General features: G+C 39.4%; 1 protein-coding gene across 2 annotated transcripts in view; it reads right to left on the bottom strand.

Annotated features, from left to right (window-relative positions):
• Positions 1–739: 739 nt before the first annotated feature.
• The window catches only part of cadm1b (cell adhesion molecule 1b), a 132430-nt gene continuing 106792 nt past the window's right edge, over positions 740–26377 (bottom strand). For both annotated transcript variants that reach the window (XM_026341381.1, XM_026341372.1), the window contains 6 exons: positions 24326–24484; positions 22379–22475; positions 21919–22091; positions 13025–13075; positions 2793–2921; positions 740–2665 (listed from right to left, as the gene is read on the bottom strand). In XM_026341381.1, the coding sequence (XP_026197166.1) occupies positions 2547–2665; positions 2793–2921; positions 13025–13075; positions 21919–22091; positions 22379–22475; positions 24326–24484 (728 nt within the window). In that variant the 3' untranslated portion in view covers positions 740–2546. The remainder of the gene's footprint in view (positions 2666–2792; positions 2922–13024; positions 13076–21918; positions 22092–22378; positions 22476–24325; positions 24485–26377) is intronic.

The raw sequence follows: 26377 nt of genomic DNA on the forward strand, positions 1-26377 counted from the left end.
CAGTGGTTGTCCTTGTTCATAACACATTAACATATTTCTTTTTTTTTTATAATTGAGGCAATACAATGAAATCACTCGCTAATTACCAAACATGTTTGACTCTTTGAGTCAGAGGCATGAAGCATGCATGGTGTTCAAACTGTATCTCTGTCTTCGAGCGTAGGAGCTTCTCATTTGTGTTGGTAAAAAAAAAAAAAAGAAAAGAAAAAAAGTGGGGGGAATTTGTAACAGTACACGGCTCCTCTGTGAAGGTTTGAGGCTGCAGGATGACAGAAAGAAAATGATCTTTCCCAAACCAAGTCTAAAGCTCTACGCAAATCTTTGATAACTTGTAAGGCCGAGAGCCCTTACAAGTTATCAAAGACAGCCCAAAGGTAAAACGTCTTTACAGAAAGCGAGGAAATATAACTGATTCATGTTTGCTGTGATTGAATGTCTTTTTACTCATGTATCAGTGAGGGCAAAAAAGTCTGTGCAGAAAGGATTTCTGAGCCACGAAATAAGCAATGATTTCGCTTTTCACTTGCTATGGGTATTCATATGGACATACCTAGATACCTTATACTGTACATCACTGAAAAGAGACTTTGCCATTCAAAGTGTAACATTCTTCCCTATAGTGCAATACAATCACAGAAAAAGGTAAGAAGACATTGAAAAATAAAATAAACCAGTCGTTTTAACATTTTCAGTTAAATGGTCATTATAGTGTATTATTAAATTATTTTTAAAGAACCAATTACGTAAAGAGGAGCACTCTGCAAAGTGAGCTTTCAGCTTTTCTTTATACAAGTAAAGCTCACTGTATGTATGTACAGTGAATCAGCAAACTCTGTTATTAGATTTGGTCGACCATGTGGGTGGTATGAAAATGCGAACATTTGAATGTTTAAAACCAAAACCAAACACAGCAGTCTGCACCAATATCTAACTAATAAAACATTTTAATAAGATTTTATGATTTTATCCAGTAGGACCAGGCATTCTTTTAGGTACTACAGGATATTTAGATTATGGATATACTGCATGTCTGCCATCTGTCGTTCTAGATAAAGGAGTTGCTTTTGAAGAAAAAGACATTCTAGGAAATACACTTCTTACTTTTTGGCCAGTGCTGGATGAGAAGATTGATAGGCTACCTTTATCATGTCATTACATTAAATCAGACATGTATCATGAGAAATGTATACTGGATCAAAACATTGCTGTCATTCTTTCATATAAAGTTATCTTGTTAAAGATAATGTTCTGGTGTGTGGTTTTAGTGGGGATTACATGCTGGCCTATCCTAATTCCTACCAACAAATAGTTTTGAAAGAAACCAGCTGTTACTATATATAACCCTTAATTTAGAGGTTACACACATAAAGTGTATGTTACTTTAGAGATGTTGGTAGGCATCATGTTTTTTTCTTATCTTTAGACCGAGCGAGGTTAGCTCTTTACCCCCTTTTCAGTGTCTAAGCTAATCTAACCAGCTTACAGTAGCTTCATATTTACAATAATAGTGGTAGCAATCTTCTCATCGAAGCCTCGGCAAGAAAAAAATATAATTTTCCCTAAATTTTTCAACCAGGTCCAGATGTTCAGCTAATGACAACAAAAAAGGAACACAGCAGATTATCTCCAAGTGTTAATTTACGGTTGTCCTTGATCATCTGTATATTCTCATACAGAGCTTAAAACTGAATAAATGGTTCTGATTTTACCTTCACACATATTACAGCTGTCAGGATGTCTTAAACGTCACTTCACAATACCCTAAACAAATACTAAACTGACCTCACATCTACTAAGCACCTGGTGTTTTCTTGAAGCCAACAAGTGAGCAGTTGCACATTAGTGATTTGGTGTGAAATTATACTTAACGGCACTCCTACATCACTTTAAGAAACAAATACATTCTATGATGAGCATGATTACTAACTATTGTCTTATTAGTAATGAACCCGGTGACCTTGAAGGGGGTGAGTATAAATCTGAAATGTGTTGAATCCAATCAGACCTGCATGTGTGTGGCAAATGGTATGCAGGGACTGTTGGACTCTGACCCAGCGGAGAGAAATGTGTTGACACTGTGTTCCACTTACTGACCTCTGGACATTACTCATAAAAAAAAATGAGTGGATGAGCTGGATCCTCTCAGATCTTTGTACATGAGCTAAAAGCTAGCTGCAGCACACATAGACAAACACCAGGCCCATGGATCAGGTGGAGTACATGGAAAAAAATCCAATCCAACAAGCAAGTGAAGAGAAAAAAACAACAAAATAAACAAAAGAAATAGAACAAGGCACAAAATTGTCTGTAAAATAATTGAACTGTACAGAATAGGCCCCAGCAGTCCAGGAAGGGTCGGATAGGTGACTCAGCAACACCCTTTTTACCACTTGGCCATGCCAGTCCTACTTTCTACGGTTTTCTGTCTTCTCCTCCGCTTTAAATCGTGCCCATCTTGTTACCAATCAGAGTTAGACATAATGCTCCTACAGCACCGCCACCACCAAAAACCAGCATCCCCACCCGTCTCTCCTGGCCTGTCCAGTTTAGATATAATACTCCTTCTTCTCGTCTGTGTTGTTGTGTCCCCCCTCAGCATTGATGATGGCCGTGTCCGCGTCGGCTGCATCGTCCGCCCCTTTGGCTTCATGTGTGAAATAAGTTCCTGCAAAAGAGTACAGATAAATTAGCCAACACGCCTCCTCACCCTCTTGTGCACTTCAGTCTCATTGCACTCCACTTGAACTCTAAGATGTTGATGATCAAGTACAATCACACTGCTGGTGTTTTACCTTTGTGTCTGGCAAAATATCGACCGAGAACAATGAGCGCACAGAGAATGGCAAACATCACCACGGCAACCACTCCTCCAATGACAGCATGGTCAATTTTCTGCGGGGCCCCCTCGCCAGCTCTGGAGTCTGAAAACAGGACAATAACCATAAATCATTTCATGATCAGAAAACCCTCTCAGCCAGTCTCAAAGCTAATACCTTCACACGGACGGGGACCACACAGGAAGCTATGGACGCGTTGATCTGCCAAAATAAACTAAATGAGTTTGTTTTCTCTTAAAGCATTTTAGCATGACCTGACCACAAAGAGACAACGTTAGAAAAAAGACAGTTTTTACCAATAAAAATGAGTTGATACAAGAGCACAAGTTGTACAGTACAGGAGATGGTTTACAATTTCTAAATGAACATCCCACTAAAAGGATATTAAACCATGTATTTCTTAACCACAGATAAACCCTTCAAACATTTGCCAATAATGATCAAATGTTTAATGAACCATGTTAATGATAAATGTTTAATTTCCTGCCTGATTTCCAACCCAGCTTTAGTTGCATCTCAGTTGCCAATTCAGAAATAAACACTCATGTATTACATTTAAAGAAACAGTTTGGCATCTTGAAACAATGCTTATTTGTTTTCTTGCTGAGTTAAATGAGGAGACTGCTAAAATATAAAGCAAACAATTAGCTTAGCTTAGCAAACAAACTGGAGACAAGTGGAAATTGCTAGCCTTACCCTGTCCAAAGGTACCACGTCTAAAGTTCAATCATTTAAAGTCCCTCATTAATAAGTCATAGTTTCTTTGTTGAATTGATATAAAACTCAAAATGTTATATTTACATTTTGTGCTTTCATGCTAAGCTTCCTGGCTAATTCCTTTTTAGAAATAAAAAACGCAGTTCACTGTGTTACTTGAGCTCGTCTAAAACAAAGTGTGAGACCAGAGCTATAAAGCATTTGTGGTTTGAACCCAGCTCGTTACGTGAATGTTTTCAGTACTTCATAGAGCTCTAATGGCTGCCTGGGCCTCTTGAGAGGACGAGGTTGAAAAATGTTTTAAGACAGTTATTTCACCATGAAACAGTAGACACTGTCTGCAATTTCAGCCACAGCTCACACACTGTAAAATACATTGTGATTTAAGAGGCCATTTCTGGAAGTCATAGAGCTCAATCATCAGAAATAGACACAAGACTGCAGATAAATTGACGCCCGGTGTCCCCGTGCAGAGAGATACGTGGCTGCCTCAGGTGTCAGAGAATAGAACTGACTAGCATTTAGCCAGATTTATCAGCGCACCGCAAAAGAACCAGGCAAAATTTGAAGCCTCTAAATTTCCACTCTCAGAATAGTTCAGAGACATTTATCAATAGTCTCTATCTGTGCACATTTGGACTGATGGAGGAGTGGCGGTTGAGGGAATGACTGCACTGTTCTTTGCTGCATGAGAGAGCAGCTCAATTTTCCATCAATCTCACTAGTCATGCTCTGAACTTGAATGATTTTGATAAAAGACGAGCGGAGAGTGCAGAATTTCTCCACACTGTGAGGGCATAATAAGTCGAGTTGAGAGGTCTTAGACAAGTGACACATCTCAACCCCCTAAAAAAAAACAACACCTTATTTAAGTTGCATTCAGTTAGCACAAGGACATCTTGGAAGTGGAACTGCAACCAAGCTAATTAATGAGAAAAGTTTTGTTTCAGTTGAGCGCACTCTTAAAATGGACTCGTCTTCACGGAGTAAAGCTGTTGCTGTGCGTCACTGTGTGTGAAGCAGGGATGTGCAAGGCGTAGTTTGTTTACTGTATCGGGGATGTCAGATAGCGCAGCTCATTCCCTGAGGAGAGGCAACGGCCAGTGCTCCATGCTAATGAACATACACCCACTAAATGGCCTGTGCACAGGCCTGTTTCCTCCCCTCTCCCTCCCCCCTCGCACCTTTCTGCCCTCACCTTGCTCCCCGCTGTCTGCCGTTTGACACAAGCGCAAGAAAACATGCAGGGTCTCAGCCGCCTCTGCACTCAGAGGGAGAGATTTATTTAACAGGTAGATGAATCTGCATGTGGAGTAAGCACCTAAACTCCATCACAAAAATGTCAAAGAGAAACAAACAATCCCATAACACCTACAGTATCAAGTGTTACGGTTGGTTGAATATCATGTTGCCTACATCAAGTACACTACTGAACACTGGTTTTCTCTTCATCAGTTCATCAATTCATTAAAATGAGGGGGCCACAAAAACACAGAGTTGTATTCAATGCAATGGAAATGACTATGTTTTCATTAATGTTGCAGGGTTGCTGCAGGAATGCATTACATTGCGAGGAGATTGGGAGACATGTTACACAACAAAATGAAATCCAGAGGTCTAAAGTGTGCTGTAAGATGAATTTTTACATAAAGGTCAGCTGTGAAAACAGTTGTATAATGTTTTCTGTTGCTCAAGGGCAAAAAGTAATTTTTATTACAGTAGGTTTCAGGCATCCAAACCTTTAAGAGAAAGTCTGTGGTGTAAAATGGATGAGCTGATTTTGAACGTTTTTCTTTTCCTTTTAGTGGGTGTATCAACATGTCATGCTTTTTAACATTATTTTAACGTAACAGCGGGGGATTGTATCAGCACAGCAGGAATTTTAACTTCAGATGTACCAAAAACACCATAATGTTTGTTTCAGCATAGATTTTCTTATTGTGTGCTTTAGACTGACATTGACATTCTGTTTTACATGTGTTTGCATTATGGGAAATGTAGGCTGGGCTACAGTCAGATTAAGGATTACAGTCAGGATATCTTAGCTATTGCTCCATCAATATTTCATTTATTATCACATGACTAATGCTCTATATGTAGGCCACTTGATAATAACTAACAAAGTTTACTTTTAAGACTTTAAGACGAAGTGTGATGTGATTTTATTTCACAATCATACTGGCAAAATGTAAAAGCAACATGATGAAATGACAGGGCCTAAGATTTTTCTGAATATATCACAGTTTTTCAGCATTTCCCAGTAGTATGCAGCAATGATTACATTAACCTAGACTTGGAGAAACAGCACACAATAGATGGATGGATTAACCAATTAAAACTAACTAGACAACAAGGATTAAACAGCCTGCAGCACAATCTACTGTTGCAACAACCTGACTTTTAGTTTAGAGCTGTGACAAATCCCCTGACAGAGTGTAAAGCCTGTAACTGGATATAAGAACATTTTACATACAAAATATTACTGAATTATATTAATTAAATATATGACTTAATACCCTCTGTGACCTTCGGAAAAACTGATTTCAGTGCTTTTTAAGTCTGCACACACACACACTGCCTACACCATCTCCATGATAGCTGATAAAACACCTCCACTCAGTAAGTGGACACAGATGCATACATTTACTTGTTTTAATGGTAAATAGACTGCATTTTATAGTGCTCATTTTGTGCTTTACAATTTCACTCACACACAGATAAACCACTGGCAATAAGCAATAAGAATCAACTTGTCAAGCCAACCCTGTCATTATTACTAGTCAACCCTCTCTTAGCTTCAGCTCCACCTCCATGCACTGCAGTTTTATACCACATGTTCATGTTATTCTGTCCACTGTCCACTGCACTGGGTTAACAGAGTGAAAAAGGTTTAGGCTACAGAAGTGCTGATGTGTATCTGACCCCGATCTCTGATCTCAACAAGAACAGATTGTCATTGAATTGTCATTCTGTCATTACTATCATCCCTCTCTCCTCCTGGGTAGATTAGTTTGTCATTCAGTGCTTTAACACATCCTGGATCAAGAGTGTGAGTCCCTGCGGCCGTCCGTGTTCAATGTAGATTAGAATACTACACGGTGCTTAGAATACATAAAAAATACCTCAAAATGACAGGCAGTGTTATTACAGCAGCCTTTGTGGCCTCACACTTGAAATAAGTAGAATTTGATTATGTCTGTAATGTGGCTGGTGTCCATACCGCCGGCACAGCTCGATCGGGGAGCGCTGACATGCCCACACCAGTGTCCTGACAAGATGTGCACAGACGTGGGGATTTATGGGGGAATAAAGAGGATTTGCAACTGATGCCTGTGTCTGCACAATGGTGGAATGTGCTTCACTGAACTCCCAATACCACATGTTTTACAGTAACACCTTTCTGTCTTTGGTACTGGAATGACTAATTGCCCCTGTGGTCAGTAACAGAGCATCCTATCAGACTATCTGTCAGTGTGGACATCAGATGTGTGAGCTCGTCACCAGGCCAAGTTTTCCCATCTTTAAATAGTTTTCTGGTCACATAACCAGGCATATCTCACACTGCTCTCTCTCTCTCTCTCACTCGCTCTCTCTCACACACACACACAATTACAATTTATAGATGTAATTACATGTATATAATTGAAACAATCATTCTCAGCTTTCACTTTCACTGAACAAACTCTCACAGTAACCCGTTCTTCGACAGGACAATGGGGAATTGCTGTAGCATCAGCTTAAAGACTGTCAATAGCTATTTTGCAGCAATGAACTGCTAACATCCACGGCTTTCACATCCGTTGCCATTCAAAAAGAAAACAAATATAATGAGATGAACATGCACGGCCAGTCTTGACTGAATCATTTTTCGTACTGCTGTTGTAGCAGACCATCAACGCAGCACTGCACAATGCTGTCCTCAGTTGAAATCCCAATGCCACTGCTTGCCTGCTAAATAGATTTTCCCAAGTCCTTTGTAATAACCCAAACAATGATTTGAAGATGTACAAACACAGCTGTGGCATTTAACAGAGGTGCAGAAATACAAGTGAAGGTCTAACTACAGCTAATAAAATGACAAATGAATAGAAAATGTGACAGTGAACTTGGACTCCTCTGTGGCAGTTTATTGTATCTTTTGTGATTGGCAAAATCCTCTACACAAAAGCTGGTAGCACCCATCTCCACTTCATACTTTGCCTTCAACATGCACCCCTCGCCCAGTGGAGATCAAGGCAAAGGAAAAGGTTGACAAAATAATAAAAAGCACTCCTCGCCTCCTAAAGTTGCCCATAGTAACCTGTAAACGTACATTTATCAGCTGAAAATGGGGACACAATGTCAGTTCATTGGCACACAACATTCAATCTCCAAACAATAATGTGCTAAGTAGAGTTCTCATAATCATCTACAACTGAAAATAAAAGAAAAAGAAAACAATATTACTGCAGCGAAACACTCTTTTAATGTCAGGGTGGGCTGGCGTTACAAACTTATTCCCTGGAGACCAATTAAAATGGACCATTACAATATTTTCTTTCTTTAATAACTGTTTAAAGAAAAGGGGGAAAATGCAGGTCAGAAAAAACACAATTTCAACTGGGAATCAGAGTAAACAAATGAGAGGAAAAAACTAATTAGCATTTCTAAATGTTTCTTTAATTTTTCCAATGAAATACTTCAAAGAGAAATGATACATGTGAGAGCTGAAACAACACTAGTAAATGTTTAATGGCTAATTATGTATAATATTAAATGCACTCATAAGAGTCTTTGTTGAACGTCAATAGTGCACACTGAGTTAAGGCTTCAATCCCAAGACTCAACAGCAGTGCAAACCTGCCAACACCTCACACAGTGCTGAGCGAGGAAACAGCAAACAAAACATGTATGAAAACGTGCCAGAAATGGATTCCTAAAATACCATCTGGCACTGAATCACATGATTTCTCAGAACAGAGACATCGAAATAACAGTAAAGTCATGTATGTATCCTGCGCACCATATGTCAAAGTCATAAGGATCCACAAATCTCTAATGGATTAGCCAAGCAAGCAATAAAAAGTGTACTACAGTTAGCAGTGTTATCAGGTCTAAAGGGAGCCGTATGGAGGCCAGACTCAGGTTTGTGTATAGTGTAATGTTTGCTTGCTAAGCTTTCATTGGCAGTTAATTTTCAGGGTTGCATCTATAAACCAGAACACTGTTAACCTCGGAAAAAGCTGTTTAACTCAATACACTCCAAAAGCTTCCTTAATGTTTCATTTGTGAATCACATGTAAATAGAGTTTTTATATTCCTTCAATAAAACTATAAAAGTAAGAAGAACAAAAGTGAGGGCAGACAGGTCATACTGTAACAACAATTTACCCTGGGCAGCAGATCTGTGGAAACATAGGGTCTTTTCAATCAAGTCTACAACATAATTCCTTGTTCCATGTCTTTCCTCTGGCTCCTCTCGCCAAGCCAGGGGGAGGTGTGGGTTACTGAAGGCTTAGCCAGGATATGATGTCCCTGCCTTGGATCATCTCCGAGCATCTGACGAGCTGGAGCATTATCACCACAGACTCCTTTATTCCTTTAGAGCTGGGGATTCTGGATAAATTCTACCTTCTGCCCATAAGAAATACAATCACAAAAAACTGGTACAGTACTGATGCTGTAACCATCTATTGCTCTTCTTACATTTAGTCATTTTGCAGACGCTTTATCAAAAAGCAACTTACAAGTGAGGTACAAGCGTAAGGAGGGCTTGCCTAAGGACTCCTACTGGAGGTAGATTTGAACACAAGTCTCCCACATGGAGGGCAGAGATCTTACCACTATCCATCCCCCTCTTGAAGACAATATTCTGCTTCTTTCATGGTAAATTCATTGTTCAGTTTTTGGAAGCAGCTACAGTACATACTCAGTGAGAGATTTCTGAATTAACTGTTTAGATTAGTGAGAAGCAAGGTCACACATTTCTACCAAAACCTTCTCGATACAAGATGTCAGCTGAAAGCTTTTTGATTTTGTGCAAATATTAGTAACATTTTACAGGTCACCTATTTTCAAGCTAATTTCCTGGAAACTTTTCTCATATTTTCCTAAATATAAGCTGAAAGATTTAGTTTATAAACTAACATCACTATCCGTAGGACATGTGGAGAAAGACACGAGTTGTAAATTCCAGTCTGTGGAAGTTGAGTAGAATATGTTTGTACTCTAAGTGTGACTGCTGAGACTGGAATGTGTTTTACTTTTTGAACATCAGCTCCACCACAGAAAAAACAAAATGAAGAAATTGCAGCCGAAAACAACAGGTAACCATGCTATTCAGTTAACATGAATAAATAACAATAATACGTGGCAATTTACTGACTACATCTATTTTTTTCTTGGACAAAATTAATATAATGAACAAGTAACTGAAGGATTGTCCTTATGATTAGTACCAAGCTGTGAAGAAATTATTATTATCTGAAAAATATGGGACCAATAACATAAATAAATGGAGACAAAGAAAAGTTGACACATGGAAGAGACGTTCTTATGACCTATCTCTTCTATGATGTCTGCACACTCGTGGTCCCAAACATTGGAAACAATGAAATGAAATGATGAACTTAACTTTATGAATACATACAGCACCGATAGGCTGATGTGTGTTGGTTTTACCCAACTCGACCTGATTAGACCAAGCAAAATTGTGATCTGCCTCAACTAAGGTCCCAGGTTGGGTTTCAGGTCCACACACAGACACATTTTCTTAACATGAAAGAGCATTAAAAACAAGCAACTATAAGATTATGTGCTTTAACTTGGCAATTGCTCCATCAACGCACAAAACCATATCTTGGCCTTGAACTGAGAGTTCAAAAAACTATTAACAGAGAGAAGAAAAGATAGAAATGAATTTTGCATTAATAAAATCTGAGGGAGGGAGGTAGCTAACACTATTCATAAATGCCTTCTAGGTGTTCTTTTATTCTACAGAATGTACACAGTTCAAGTGGATGTGCTGCTTGTATTGATTAGTTAATGACAGCAACTTGAAAGCTGTAACATAGTCAGATTTTAATGGAGCTGTTTAAATATATCACAGTAAATATTAATATTTACAATAAATGGTTCATATACATTGGTCCTTGAAGTTAGAATTTAATTATCTTCCAATCTGTGAAACATGGTTGTGGCAGTGTCATGATTTGGGCCTGCTTTTCTGCCTCTTGACCAGGATGACTTGCCATCATTGATGGAGCTATGAATTCTGAGTTTCAAGGTTTTCATCCATGAACTGAAGTGGGCCATGACCCTAAACACAGAAGCTGTTCTATCACAGAGTTGTTAAAGCAGAAATAAATTGTATATTTTGCAAAATCAAAGCCCTGACCTTAATCCTAAAGAAATGTTGTTGATGAACCTAAAGCAAGCAGTTTGTGAAACAAAGCCAACCAACATCCTTGAGCTGAAGCTGCTGTGTAAAGAGAAATGGGTTAAAATCCGTCCAGGGCGATGTGCAGGGCTGATAAATAGCTACTTGTTGCTGAAAAAATGACATCACAGTGGTTACTGAAGGCACAGGTTTACATACTTTTGCCACACACAAATAATAAGATTGGATAAATATCCGCAATGAATAAATTAATAAAAGTAATTGTTATGCCTGTTTAACTAGACTCCTTTTATCTAGTCTAGTCTAGGACCTGCATGAAAATCAAAACATGTCATATTTATGCAAATATAGGGAACCATCAGGGAAAAACTATCTAGACAAAGAGTCTGACAAACAGAACAGATAAAGACTTTATAAAAATATATTGATAGCTTTGATCTCTTTGTGGTAACTAAAATGTGTGCACCCAGAAATATACTGATCTTTAATGTATAAAACCAGTTCAGTGGTCTTTGATTACAACAGAAAATCACAGCTGACGAAGGTAGCGGTCATGCCAGTTCACACATTGGTTATACTGAAGAAGTATGAAATGGTGCTGTATACTTCCTTATTCGCGAGAGGGAAATGCTATACTGTGCTCTTATGCTGATTAAGGTAGCGCAAAGCAATCTACCACAAGCCAGCTTAGCATTGCCCCTGTGACAGGGTATTTAAAAGAGTAGTGAACTGCAAGAAAGCTCAATTACATCCTCCCAGCATGTACTGCATAAATCATGGTAAATCCTCTTTCAAATCTGTCTTTCGGAAATTACTGGAATGTTACAACAGAAAACACAGAGACGGCTGCTTCAGTGTAAATCAGAGGAGCTTAGGGAGAAAAATGCAGAGTAATGCACAGTTCGGCAAAAGCAACTTCCTGTTTGACTGTGCCCCACCCAGACAGAGATGGAGAGCTGAATTGATGTAGTGTGATCACTGCTGCTACTTAAACTGAGATAGTGAATAGCAGGTTTAAAGCAGAGTGTCGTTTAATGCATGGATAGCGGAAGTGCACTGTCATGGTGATCATGTATTTAAAGAATACAGGTGACTCGCAAATAGCACTAAACAGTACCATGGAAATTTATGAGAGTGCCATTTATGTGACTACTGACCCCATTTTTAATACATAAATACTGTATCTAATGCACACACTATTGAAATAGTTTGATCAAATGGAGGTAAACATGAATCATATCGGAAAGCTGTCACATTAGAACTTTGATGGAGTCACACACTGAGTTTCAAACTTATTATGTTTATACTATATCCCCTCTGCATTTTTAGAACTGTATGAATTACAGAATGTTCATGACAAAAGGTGCCAAAATTGCCATATCTCTAAAGCAGCTATTGATAAACCAATCTATTCTTTAAGGATAGTTTTTGTATTGAAATGTCACATTCTGGCATATCCAAATGTCAACTCCCAAGGTTGCCTCGCCATCTGTGTAGCCTTAGCGGTGCCTTTGAAATAATAGCACAGTTTTTTTTTTTGTTTTTTTTTTTTTTATAAAAAAGGTTAATATTGAAATGAAGTATTGCAACAGAGCTAAATCAAAGTATTAAATAGTCCATACAGACAATGTCAAAAGGTTGCTCTGGTGTAAATGCTGCAAATGAAATGCTTTCCATTAATTTCATATATTGTTGAAAAAATAGTTATTGATGTTTTTTTGGGGCTCGACAAGACAGAATGTGAGTGGCATTTGTAGGGAAGATGTAAAGGGCATTATAATATGATAGATGGAACGATTGAGATATAGCTGCAGATGCTGATAAGACAGCAGAACAGCAAAGCAGAGTCTCTACATTTTCTCAGATCAAACATGTGACTGGAAAGGGCTGTGACAGGTGTGTCTGACAGCGCTGCGCTGCCGGTCCTCAATGTCACCTATCAGCAGCACTATCTGATTAAAACTGGCCATCCACAGTCTCTCTTAGGCTTGGGTACAAGCTCTTGTTCTTTTCTCTTCCTGATCACCTGACGCACACACAGACACACACACACACGATTGCTGAGAGGGACAGGAGTGGGGGCATACAGTACCTTGCGTGTTGACTGGGTTGGTGGTGGGTGTGGGGATAGTAGTGGGAGCATCTAGATGAAAAGAGTAAAAAACAAAGAACACGTATAAGAAATAAAGGAAGACAAAAGTAAAGAAATAGACAAAAGTTACAGAAGATGAGGAGCTGTGCTATAAAACCATAACATGCACATGTTTTATCTACTCTAGTTACAGCATGTTAGCACCTCTGTGAAGCTACACTTACATTAGACTCTGTCCTACCAACAGTCATGTGCCCACGTGAACATGAAACAGGTTTTGCTCTTCCACTGGAAACATGTTAAGAAGTGTTTAAAGATCGGTGAGGAGAGGGGAATGATGACATCATGCTAAACTTGTTTAAATGGACACATGGGCAACTGACATACTGGAAAAACTGTGATTCTATCCTCAAATCATCACCCATGGAGAGCATCAGCATGTTAGCATGCCCTCAATGACATTTCCAACATGATGATGTGAACAAGTTTACCATGTTTGATATCTAAGTTCAGCTGGTTAGCATGCTAACATTGTGTTAACATTCGTTAAAAAAAGGTGGCACTAAAAGAAAAGTGGAGGGAACACTGAAACGATAAGCCTATATCCAAATACCCAATGGTCCAATACAATATTTGTTGACATATTGTTATGTAGCACACATCGTCTGGGGATTATAAATGTTTCTACAAAGCTTTGTATCAATCGATTGAGTAGAAATTGAGACGTTACATATTAATGTATATATTACTGGTGACTATCAGTATAACTACCAAATTTACATTACCACTAGAAAAAAAGAAGTAAACCTTAAACTTAGAGTAACAGAAAAAGTCACAGGACCAGTCTTTCAGAATAATCTTCTGGGGATCATGAATGTGTGTGCCAAGTTTCATGGAAACACATCAAGTGCTTGTTGAGATATTTCAGTCTGGACCAACACTGTAATTCACAGAGTCATGCTGCATGGTTAAAAAGACACTCATATTTCACTGTACTGGGGCTGTGTTATATTTCATTATGGTAAGCTATTGAATTTCCTCTTTTAATACATTTTCTAATTACCTATGAATAATAAAGTCTGGCAATCATGGAAAGGTATTGCTATTTTCCACAGTCTTTCTCAATAATTAAGTCAAACTGCAAATTAAACCACTCTGGTGGTCTCGTGCTGCGGCACGTTATAGCCCCAAGCAGCATCCTCCACCCCGCACTGTACTGATTAGACCTGTCACTAACCCCCAGAAAAAATAATCAGAAAGACAAAATGGAGGGCAATTCAGGTATGCGATGGTACTAAGGGGGACTGAAAGCATTCTCATCAGAGGAATATATGCCTGGTTCTGGTGCGGGGGAAAGATAGCACGACCCCTTGCTGTGGGAGAGTCTCGGCAGGGGAAATTGGCTGGCTGTCTCCATGTCTTTACTGTCTGCACTCCATCAAAAGACAGCAGTGGGGGACCACACACTCCCAAACTAATGATAAAACATCAAGGATAGCATAATGTTGCCGCTGGGGATGGAGTGTATGGCAGAGGTGGTGTTGATGGTGGTAGGGGGGTATCAGGGTATCAGGAAGAGATTTTCTTCTGACACTATTTGAAGGGGAGGGTGGGCTACATTTCTTTTCCTGTGACCGAAGGCAGTCTGATAGCTGAAATGTCAGTGTCTGGAAGAGGGAAATTGGCCATTCAGGGAAGAGGGTCTTCACAAAGGCCGGGATAGGATGTGGCACATATAATATCCAGGCGAACACGAATTCTCCATGGGCAATTTCCAGGCTGGATGACTCTGGGCTCAGCATTATGATGGCTGAAATATGAGTGTATTCTGGAGAAGCCATATTTTCAGGGAGCATTTGTATCAGTGAGGGTTTTGATATGAGAAAATTTAACCACAAAGTGAAACAATGTAGGAGAAATTGTTTATCTATGCCTGCTTAAGCCTGCCTGCCAACATGACAGCAGGGAAGATATTTTGCTTCTTTTTTATTTGTTTCTCTTACTTTTCCATAAAAGAATATTCTTCAGAAACAAAAGGAAGTGTCTGTAAAAGTGATCTTTACAATTTGGATAATATGTTCTTACCGTGGAAAATTTGTCTACAAGCTGATGTGTTTACAGCAAAGTTGTTCCTCACATAAAATAACTGTGACCCTTAAGGACAGTTTCACAGCAGCTTTTCATAAGAACAGGGAGACCCATGAGTCTAGTTTGAACTTGTTATGTCAAAACCTAATAAACCCCAAATTTCCAGTGGCTTGTGATTCTTTGACTTCTTGTCCATGGAAGATTTATAGGTCAGAAAGTCAACTGCAGGCCAAACCACGGCGGTAAAGGCAGGATTGTTCTCCTGCCAACAGGCAGTATGTGTGAGTTATAGCAGCAGGTCACCTCTGAGAGAGAAAGGCCTCTCTCTGGCCAGCTCCCTACCTCACTACACCCCAGCCAGGGGGCACAATTCACAGCCTGCTACAGATCTACCCTCATGGAGAACAGCAGGACATTTCTCAGCCTTTTGACCGGCCACGTACAAAACACGCACCACTATACCACAATAGAACTTGATTTGACATGGCTTTACATCGGCCTCACATCTGCCCACGTTGTTGCACTGTGGAAGGTCATTAGTCTTTTTGGAAATAGGAAGAGCCCGAAGGACTAACAGTGGTAGAGGGTGGCAACAAGATGAAAGAGAATTGATAGACTATTCAGCTTGGCTCTATCAATAATGCTCCCAAGAAACAAGAAAATACTGTACTTACCAAGAACAAAATAACTCATTAAAATAAACCTGTTTGCTGCCTGCAGTTTGTTAAACAAAAGACATTTTTGGACAGGTGTGTGATGGCTTCAATAGAAGCAGCAGCTCATAAATTACAAATCAAAACAGTATAAATGCCAGTCAGGAGAAGAAAACAGTCATTTCGTAGAATAATATGAAACTGAAGTTAGTGGGTGGGATGGGGCACTGGTGGACGGTGATGCGTTGCTGCTGAAAAGCTGCATAAAACTAGCACAACGTTATCATGCTATGACCGATCTGTGTTGCAGAAACACACATTAATTAAGCCACAGTATCAAGCATGATTAGTCTGGGACAACAAATCCTCACATGGACCACAACATGATTTTGTCTGGCATTAAATCCTCCAGAAAAGAGGAGTGGGAGTCACAGACATAATTATACTCGGTTATGAGCACCTTTTACCAATCTCCTGTGCCTCATTATAGAGAGCTGAAGTCATGGAGCTTCCAACGCTCGTACACCAGAGAAACGGTGTTTAATGGAAATTGGTAAAATATGTGGATAGGAAGTTACTAATTGAAGAGGTCGTATCCAAAGGCGGTAAATGACAACACAGATACTGTAGGTTTTATTCTGGATTTGAGAACATTCTCCTCCTATTGCTTTTCATTATATCATTTAGTGTTTTGGGGAGTACGGCATGAAGCAAATGACACATGAATGCAACATGAGCGGACACATCTGTTACACACACATATATGTATGAATGTACATACGTATCTACGTATATATAAGAATATTACTTTCAAGATCTACGTTTGTGAATAATAAGCATACTTTCACATAAAAAAAATAAAATCTGGAAGAAAGAGAAAGCGAACGGTAAATCTCACTTTCAGACAAATCTTTACACAACAATTAGGAGTGTAGTCGTGATCGCTTGAATAAGTCTGCCTTGAGTGAGCTATTTGCCGGCATATGCTGTCCTTTTGTTTGGGAGTGATCATTATGGACCCATTGGGAACAAGCAGATGTCATCATCTGCCTGGCAGAGCACGATGATGAATAACCATGGGGTGGCAGAGTTATAAGAGTCACAGGAAACCTATTGTATGTCACAGTGACAAAGTCACACATGTCAGTTGGTGGAATAAACGCATTATTTCTATGAACATCAACCAAGCTGCAGAACTGCTGAAAATCAGACATATCATGATGTGAGAATTTGTATATTTTCCATTAACTGCGAGTACAGCGGGTTTTTGGGGTTTTTTTTCAAGCAACTGGAAATATTTCTGCAATGAAAAATGAATACCAGTGCTCCGGTGAACGCTTTGTACCTAAGAAATTTGGATTAGTGAAGTCCTGCTGTGTTTGGAGCACAGGCATTGCTAAATCTCACATGGTTATTCAACCTGCAAATTCAAACATCAACAACCTGTTTCCACTAAACCATTCAGGAGGCAGTGATTTCACAAGTTTAAAAGTTTAAGGGTGTAGAAATTCAGTCCCAGGTTACTTTAACAAAATGGAAACAAAAAAAGAAAAACCTCCAGTTTTCCTGAACCCGCAACACACCCTGTTTTTCTTCATTTCTTCTGACTTTGACAGGTTTTGTGCCGCCTCTGCCCAAGACCTTGTCCCTCCATTATCATCCTATTCACCGCTTGCCCTACAATTGGTGAAATGGCGTTGACGCGAACACCATTATAAATGCATTTATTTTCACAGATGCACATTTTCAGCAGCTGCCATAAACATTTGCTCATCAGCTGGACAAATAAAAAATGTTACACTGCTGGTTTTTGACACCCAGGTCATGGCTGTCAACAGGACCTAAACAAGCAGACTGAGCAATAATCAAAACAATATCACCAGCTTGAAACCTGCAATCGACTCTCTCACAAAATCCACAATGAGGCCGTCGTCAACGGCAGCTCGACTTTTAGCATAACACGCCGCACCGTGACTTGTCTGATGTGCCTGCTTTGGGGCACATGTTCAAACCTGACAATTTGATCAGTGTGTGATGAATCAGATATAATGGCATGCTTCACACCATACCATACAATTTAGATGTGTTTAACTGAGAGAGTGTGGCAGTGTTTGTAAGACATACATCTCTAAACAGTAAGACTTCTCACACCTCGCTAAAACTATTAGCAGGAAAAGTATCCTCTCATAGGCATTTCTGAGGATACTGCAGGTTCTGAATATCATCACAACTGTGTATTCATTAAAAAATGGGTTTCTGTGGAATACTATGGCTCTAGGTGATTCAAGGGACTCAGACCAGCTATTTACTGCAAACATAATTCATGTAGATTCACACATAAATAAAAAGATGATTCCCCTCAAGATCCAAATGCACATGAGGAAATGATTTTGTAATTATTTACTATGTTTCTGCTACCAGCCATGAAAAATGTTTGGTCATGCCACTTGGATGCAGAGTATGCTGTTCATGTGTGTGTTTTGCTCATTTCTCTTCAAAATCCCTGTAATAATTTCAGTCTAATGTGGTTATTTTGGGAGAACGTTACAGTAAGGTAATAACAGGGTAATAGCTAGGTAGTGTCCAATAATAAAAAGGTAATAGAGGGCTAATATTGATATAATGAGAAGGTAACCACATACCATGTGTGTTTCCAGGTATAATTACTATAGCTAAGATCAGGTGAACCTTCATCACAGCACAGCTACATCAAAAAAACACAAGCCCAACACAAAGGACACCCACACCCAGCAATCCAAATCTTACAGTGAGACAGAATAAATACTGATATTACAGTTGACTGAGCAACAGAATAGACTGATCAACAATGTTCTTTCAACGAGTTGTTTTTGAACTCGGGACTCTTAAACATCTGCCAGAGGGCAAAAGCTGATATTCTCCATTTAGTATATTAGAAAAGTCAGCGGAGATGTTGGTTGCCAGTCTAAGCAATGTAATTGTCGCCCAGTTTTCTTACACATACAGATTTGATTCTATAATGTTGTTACCATTAACAAGCTCTTGGTGTTTGGTTTAATTAATTTTAAGATCACAAAAAATGAAGTAAAAACAAGAAGTTTTGCATTTCACAGCTCTTTCATGGTTATTACACAGAAACAACATGAGTTTCCAGATATTTACTTTCAGTGTTTTATTATTAAGATATTAATCTATTACTTTATCATTGCCTAGCTTTATTACCCTGCTATTACCTTGTCATTTCCAAATATTGCCTGTTATTATCCTGTTATTGAGCTGTAATCTGCACATTATTATTTCACAAAAAAATATAAAACGAAAAAACTGCTTGCAACATTGGTTCAGAAGAGGTAATCCATAAAGTCCCATTATAAGTAAAATAAACAGCATGTGGAATTGTAAATCATCCTGAGCAATTTCAGTAGAGTCTCAGAGTAAAAATAAGAAATGATGCATAATACGGCTTCAGAAAATTTCATTAAAATTGTATCTGCAGTGCAGGAGAAGTTACATACTGGACCATACTTATGTAAAACTAAGATTTCACTGGAGCACAGAGAAAGTTTCTCCCCTCATCACATGAAAACAGTCTTGTGGTGTCAAGCTCTGCACATACATCATTCTGCACAGTGAAGTTCACTCGAGTGCAGTAAAAATAAGTGAAACATTTTTGAGTGGACGGGGCCTTAGGTTCTGAGCCTTAGCTCATGAATCTTGGATACTGAAGACTTCCAAATATAAATATTTCATCAATATGTCTGATGGACAAGCAACACGAAGTGATTTTACTATTCCTCATGCCAGAACCATACAAGCAGCCATCATAACCTGCACTGAATTTGAACATATGAATACACACTGGGCAGGATGAAATTTGGTGTACATGTTACTTTAAAGGCTAAACAACAGAATCAAGCTTATCGCTAGGTTTGAGCAGACAAGGTATTTGGCACAGAAGCAGAAACAAATTGAAAGTTAGGAGATAAATACAAAATGCTCTTCTATGCAGCAGGGAGCAAATGCTCTGAGGAGAGAAAGCTAAACTCACCAACAATGACTGCATCTGCTGCAAATTTATTTCCCCCTCGTCCTCATCACCCCTGCCGGCCACCAAAAATAGGAAATTAAGGTCCGACGAGTGTGTACTTCACTAGCATCATGGTACATGATTTCTAAACGATGAAGTCCTTCTTGCTTTCAAAACTTCAAACAGCTCCCTCCTGCTGTTCCCACTTGGGTACTGAAGTGCAGAGATGCCTGGTGCACCTTTAAACAGTTAGGTTGTTTGGAACAAAGTTTAAACTTTTCCAGGTCAGTGTGATTCCAGCCAAGTAAATTCCCTGACAATATCGATAATACGTGTATTTGTATTTGTTTATTTATTTTACATGTTCGGGCTTTTGCATATTGCAACAAACATTGATAGAGTTAGTCAAGTGTGCCTTGACTAACAGTCGTTTTGAAGCAAGGAGAAGAAGGAACAGAGAGAAAAGGTTCAAACCAAGGGAAACAAGCAATACATGGCATTTAAAGTCATATCCTAGGAGAGATGGTGCCTCTATTGCCCTTTACTCGCTGCCCGCTGAACACACTGACATTCCATCCACGTTGACGTTAGTCAACAGCACCGGAGCCCAACTTGATTATAGAAAATGAAGTTAAATAATCACAGCCAATAATCTAGTCGTAGTCCACAGTCTTATGATGGTTTGATGTATGAATGTATGATGTATGTTGGCAAAATTGTTCTAGCTGGACAGTGATTTCAACTTATCCAAATTGCCCTGTACATTGCCCCCAAAGGGATTGTGATGTAGTGATGTGATGTAATATTGTGGCACATTTCAAGACACAGACATAAAACAACTGATGCGCTTTATAGCAATCCTATAAAAATATAGTTATAAGATACATATAACAGATATTCATGTAGTAATATTAATAATTAAAAGGAATCAAATTCAGTTGTAAAATGATGTCCTTCAAGCAGATAAGATTTAAAGAGGGAGTCCACAGATTGTACACAACAAAGCCTGGTTACAGGCTTGTGTATAGCTACTGTATTAAAATATGTGGGAAAAAAGTGAATTGAAAATTTAATAGCTTTTTACTTGTCTCAGCACTGGTTATGGCTGAGGACTGCAAATGTAAAAATCTGGTGGTGCGGAGTTAGAAAGAAATGAGCTTACCAGACTTTTGTAGTCAGGTCCTCTCTGCACGAGGCTAGCGGACGATAGACGACGCATAAGAATCTTTGACTGCAATATCAGCGGTTAACTTGCATTATGGGTAATGTAAGCGCCAGGTTTTGACAGGAAAGAAGCCTGGGATTGGTGAATAAAAAAAGCTATTATCTCTAGTTCTGCTGATTGGTGTTGACCCTTTTTTGTTTTCAGCTGCCCATCAAGAGACTGATGGTGAAGTATCGGTCAAGTAGAAAAGCAGCTCTGAATGAGGAAGCTCTGACATTGTAATTGAAATGACATTGAAACTGTTTTACTGAATGGGAGAAGCGAAGGAAAGTGCCACAAGCCCAAAACAGAAACACAATTGTAGTTGGAGAGTTCAGTGAATGTATAGGTCATGTTATATCAAACTTAGGTTGTACAACAGCCTCTATGACCATGATTAAAATCAACCTATCTGTAGTTGTTCTGAAAGGCCAGATTAGAAGGTGGAGTGAAGAACTGGTTTCAGCGAGGGAGGTCGCTGCTCCACCTGATTTAGCTCCTACTCTGCTGCACACTTATTTCAAAAACACAAAGCTACGATATTAAATTTCACTTCCTGGATTTGTAATGTACCAGTTTTAAGTCAACAGCCACTTTATCCATTACTTTCTTCTCCTTATGATTCAAGCTCATCATGCATTAATAGTACAGCGGCAGCTCAAATCTTCAACATAAATTTGTAGCGCTGTGGATTTGTCAACTGCAGCCACACTTCTGTGATTTTAAGCCCTTTGTTTCTCTCAATAATGGCGTACATCCATATATAACTGTGAATCTGTTTGTTGTACAAATGCTGTGGTAAATCCTTATCAATGCAAAAACAATCCCCCAACTTCCAAAGCTATTGTAGGCAGTTAAGTCAGTACATGAGCAGTATAAATCCTGGTGAAAACGGAGGAATTTAACTTCAAGTTTGATCTGTATATTGAGGCATAATACCTACCATACACATAGAGGATGTAGTCGTCGTAGGCCTCTCCCACAGCATTGGATGCCACACAGCGATAGGTGCCGTTGTAGGACTTGTTGAGGTTCTCGATGTAAAGCTCAGAGCCGGCGACCACAGCGTGAGGCGGCACATCTTCGTCTACTCTCAGCCAGTTAATCCTGTGGGGTCTGGAAAACACATATAACACACACATCACTCAGGCACTGTCTATCTACACTGGAAATCTGAAGAAAAGGTCAAATCTGAGATCATCCGAAGAGGGCCATCGGCAGGCCCTGCCTAATGATGTACTTTATACAGCATGCTAACAACTGATAACATTCAAATGCAACATTGAAATGTAAAGGTTAAGGGTGTGCATGGACTGGCAGAAAGGGAATATACAGTGTCAAGCCTGAAACTTAAAAGAAATGTGTTAAAGTTTTGAAGTGCATCCATCAGCACGACTACTCACTGTGGTTTTCCTTCTGCGATACACGTCAAATCCAGATTGTCACCCTCTCTGGTTAAACCTTCAGGATATGTCACAACAATCTTCACTTCTGGTTTATCTGGAAATAAAAATGACAATGATCCGGTGTCGAGTTATGACTCGACAGCCTTTTTTTTCATATAGTACCTGAAGCTGGAGTAGTGAAGTTAAATGGTTGATAGATTCTAAGGTGATGGGCTAAGAGATTTGTAAATGAAAGCAAAACAGCCAAGAGTGAAACATAGCACAGGAGGAAATGATTATCCCTATGGGCTCAGTGGACGTCCAGTCATTCTGCAGTACCTCAGAGCAAAAAAAGATTTTTTTTGTTCCTCTTATCAATGCTAGTCAAAGATTGCCAAAATGTCAAGCAGTTCCAGTCAAGCTTTTTCTTTTTCCTTGAAAGGTCAGACAAAACAGTTGTCTACCTGGAAAAAAATTAATATTCTACACAGACTACAAAAGGGTACCTTAACCTTTCTTTGATGTTTAACAGTGTAAGGCCGCTCGTATTGCCTCTTCAATCAATGCACCATTTAAAGAACACCTCAACATCATTTGAAAAATGTGTTTTTTGCTTACGGTCACTGTATCCCACGGCTATAAGCACATGACAGGATACGCTGAGAGTTAATGTGGGACATATTTCTGCCAAGCATCGTAAAGACTACCTGCACCCAGTCTATTAATCCTGCTGACACACACCTCGTGCAGCAGTCATGTTCACCGCAGCTGGGAGTGGTACTGGGATAAACTACACCTGAGCCCACCCAGCTGTGGTGTTGGGTTCACTATGCTGAAATGTACAAACCCATAAAGACCACTGAATGTTTCTTTACTCTGTGCTCATTTTGAAATCATCCAAAACAATGTTACTTAAATATTTCATAAACATCTTATTTTGTCTTTGTCAGTGAAAATATTGTCCTTCTACATTTGTCAGATAAAGTTTTAAGCAAACTAAGAAATCACACATTTTAGTCCCAACTTTTCTGTAAAATGGGGTTTGTAGCTGTTTTGCCATCTTCCTGTTGTCTTTTATGTATGCAGTCATTTTGACTCTCTTTTTGTCTCTTGTCCTTTTGTATTTTTATGTCCCCCTGAATTCAATTTACATGTCTGTAGTAATTTTCATCTCTTTGTGGGCATTTTGTGTATCTTTGTAGTAATTTTGGGTTATTTGGCTTTATACTTTGGTCATTTTACATCTCCCTGTGGTCCTTTTTGTGTGTTTGTTTCTGGGTAATGTTCATGTCTTTTTGGGCCATTTGTGTCTATTTATGATCATTTTGTTCCCTTTTTGTAGTTTTTTCCCCTTTATTGACTTTATTGGCTTTTGTCATTTTAAACAGAGGCTCTGGTTCAGGTGGCCACTGTGCCCGAAAGGCCCATTCAGTCAATCATTAATACACGTAATTGACACGTAAATATTTTCTCTTAAGATTAAGATTATGCTTATTAACCAATATCAAACTTCTTTTTGATAGAGGAAAATGTCATATTAAGTTAAGAGTTTGTGCCAACAATCTTTCTATGTTCAAAACCAGCCTGTAAGTCTACTTCCTAGAGCTGAGAAGGTCAGTTAAGGCAAATCCAGTGACCTTTCCTCAACAAACTAACAAAGTCTCTGAGCCAAGCAGCATACTGTAAATGTGCTTCTAATCACCTTCAAAGGATCCTGTCAGCAGTGTGTGCTAGTTGTTCCGATATTTTTTTTTGGAACATGATGTATGATTATTAAAAATTAGTGGGTTGTGCCTGGTGCGTACTTTGAGTTGTTCACAGTATATGTATGATGTCAACAAATTCCACTGGCCCACCAAAATGTACTTAAAGGCCCAGCTACCCCAAGCAAGAGACAACCCCTGTGCTGCCTTTTGGGCCTTGGTCTATTTCTAAGCTTAAAAAGTACAGTTTTAGGTCACTTACATAGCACTTCCAAGTGTCTTTGAGCCAGCAGGTCCTTTACTGCTGGGTGGTCAATGATGCAGTCCACTGGCACTCCATCATCCTCTTTGGTGACAGAAAATCTTACCCGGCTGGTGACTGCAAACATCCTGTCATATAGCTCCTCAACTGTTGCCTCACCTAGAAACACATCACAAGCACGAGAGGGGGAAAAAGTTAACAGCTCCAAAACAAATCTGAAATCCTGGCACACCACTGACCTGCAGTGACCATAATGAGCAAACAGTCAAAGCTATTATGAGTACATTACCTGTCAAAGTGGTGTGCTTTCAAATGGCATTTACATTTAATTTACGATTCAGAGATATGGTGCCTGAACGAGACTTTAGAGGATTCGTACAGGCTCGAGGCCTTCGAGAGCAGCGAGGAGCGCCTGGGTCATATAAGCCTGATAATGAATGCTTCTGCAGCTTGAGGGCTGAGCATTGTTGGGGCTAACCCTGCAGTAATCTGCTGCCCACTAGGCCCTAGGCTGTCAGAGGGGCATTCATTTAGAGAGCATTACAATGCCACAGGGGCATCGCATTAGCTGCAGTGCTGAGTGTGATGGTTTACTCGCACTTAATGAAGTGAGGAAATAATTACAGCCCCACTCTGACCTGCAGCACACTTCCATTTCAGCCTTGTCACAGGGGAGCCTGACTGGACTCAGAGAGGGCAAAACACTGTTGTTCCGCAGTTGATGATCACCAATACACACATATGTGGCCTCTTGATGGATATTAACCTCATGTAACACACACCCACCCACCCAAGACCTGCCTACATAAAATTTAAAGTACTGGGATTGGTAAGTGGTCAATGCGCTGGTGGGCATTAAATCTGGCCGCTCTGCAAGTGCAGTGAGAGAGCAGGCAGTCTGACAACCGGACAAAGGAAGTCGGTGATAACAGTAACATAATCATAACAACAGCAGGAACGTGTGTGACAGTGTGATGAGAAGGCATAAAAAATGAATGGCTTTCATTTAGAAACTGTGATTATGTTGCTATTTTTACACATATTTAATCAGATGTTAAACAGTACTGGCTGGCAAACAGTGTGTTTATTAACACCTAAATAGAAAAAAAGCCAAAATGAGTAAAGACATTACAGAATGTAGAACATCTAATGTAACACGTGTGTAAAAACACAGCATAGCTCACATTTTGATAACCAATGTTTAAGTTCAAGTTATTTAATGTTCGAGGAAATCAACAGTGTACAGGAGGCAGAGACCTGAGGGGGTAAGGCATTATTGTTATCTGACTATTAATGTGTTCATTAATAACTAACTTTAGGCCTCGCCATCACTGCTGGAGTTTTGCAGTATTGGGCCGTAAGGAAGGATTTTGTGTACAATGAAAATATAGATTAATGAAAAGACGCCAAACATCTGATCACAGTTGGTTAATGTTTGATGTGACATGCACTCCCCTCAGTGGCTTGTTTGTGGACAACAGTACCGTCACTGCTGATTTTGTGCTAAAAAAAAACAAAACACAGCTGCTTCTGGGCAAAGTCAACTCTAATAGCTCCCTCCTGTCCTGTACTCCCTTGCCTACATGAAAGTCCCATGATGTTGTGCCTCTCATTTGACCCCTGCACCACGCATTATACAGTACCAGAGAGACAGGCAGCACACATTTCAAGGTCAGGTAAATAGCATTGCTGGTATTTGTCTCTGCGCTGTCATGAAAAAAGAGCCTTTAATTTGACTTCTAGTATCATTAGTATAATATTCATTACTCTCAGTAGTGGTTCTTACAAAATCCTTTTAATATGAGAAAACTTCTGAAAGCTCAGTCATGTTTTGAACATCAGACTCATACAGACAGAGTCATTATCATTGTACAGGCCAACCAACGCTTGTCAATTATCAGTGTCATCCAAGCCCAGATGAGGAAAACAACTGTGGATCAGGTCGTGGAAGGACTCGAATCTGAATGCGGGGAAGATTTGAGTGTTGCAGAGAGATGTCAAATCAAACGCTCTTGTGAGCATCAACCACTGATCAATCCCAGCGCAATCAAG

The sequence above is a fragment of the Anabas testudineus genome, chromosome 13 (genome assembly GCF_900324465.2).
Source record: "Anabas testudineus chromosome 13, fAnaTes1.2, whole genome shotgun sequence".
Taxonomy (NCBI): domain Eukaryota; kingdom Metazoa; phylum Chordata; class Actinopteri; order Anabantiformes; family Anabantidae; genus Anabas; species Anabas testudineus.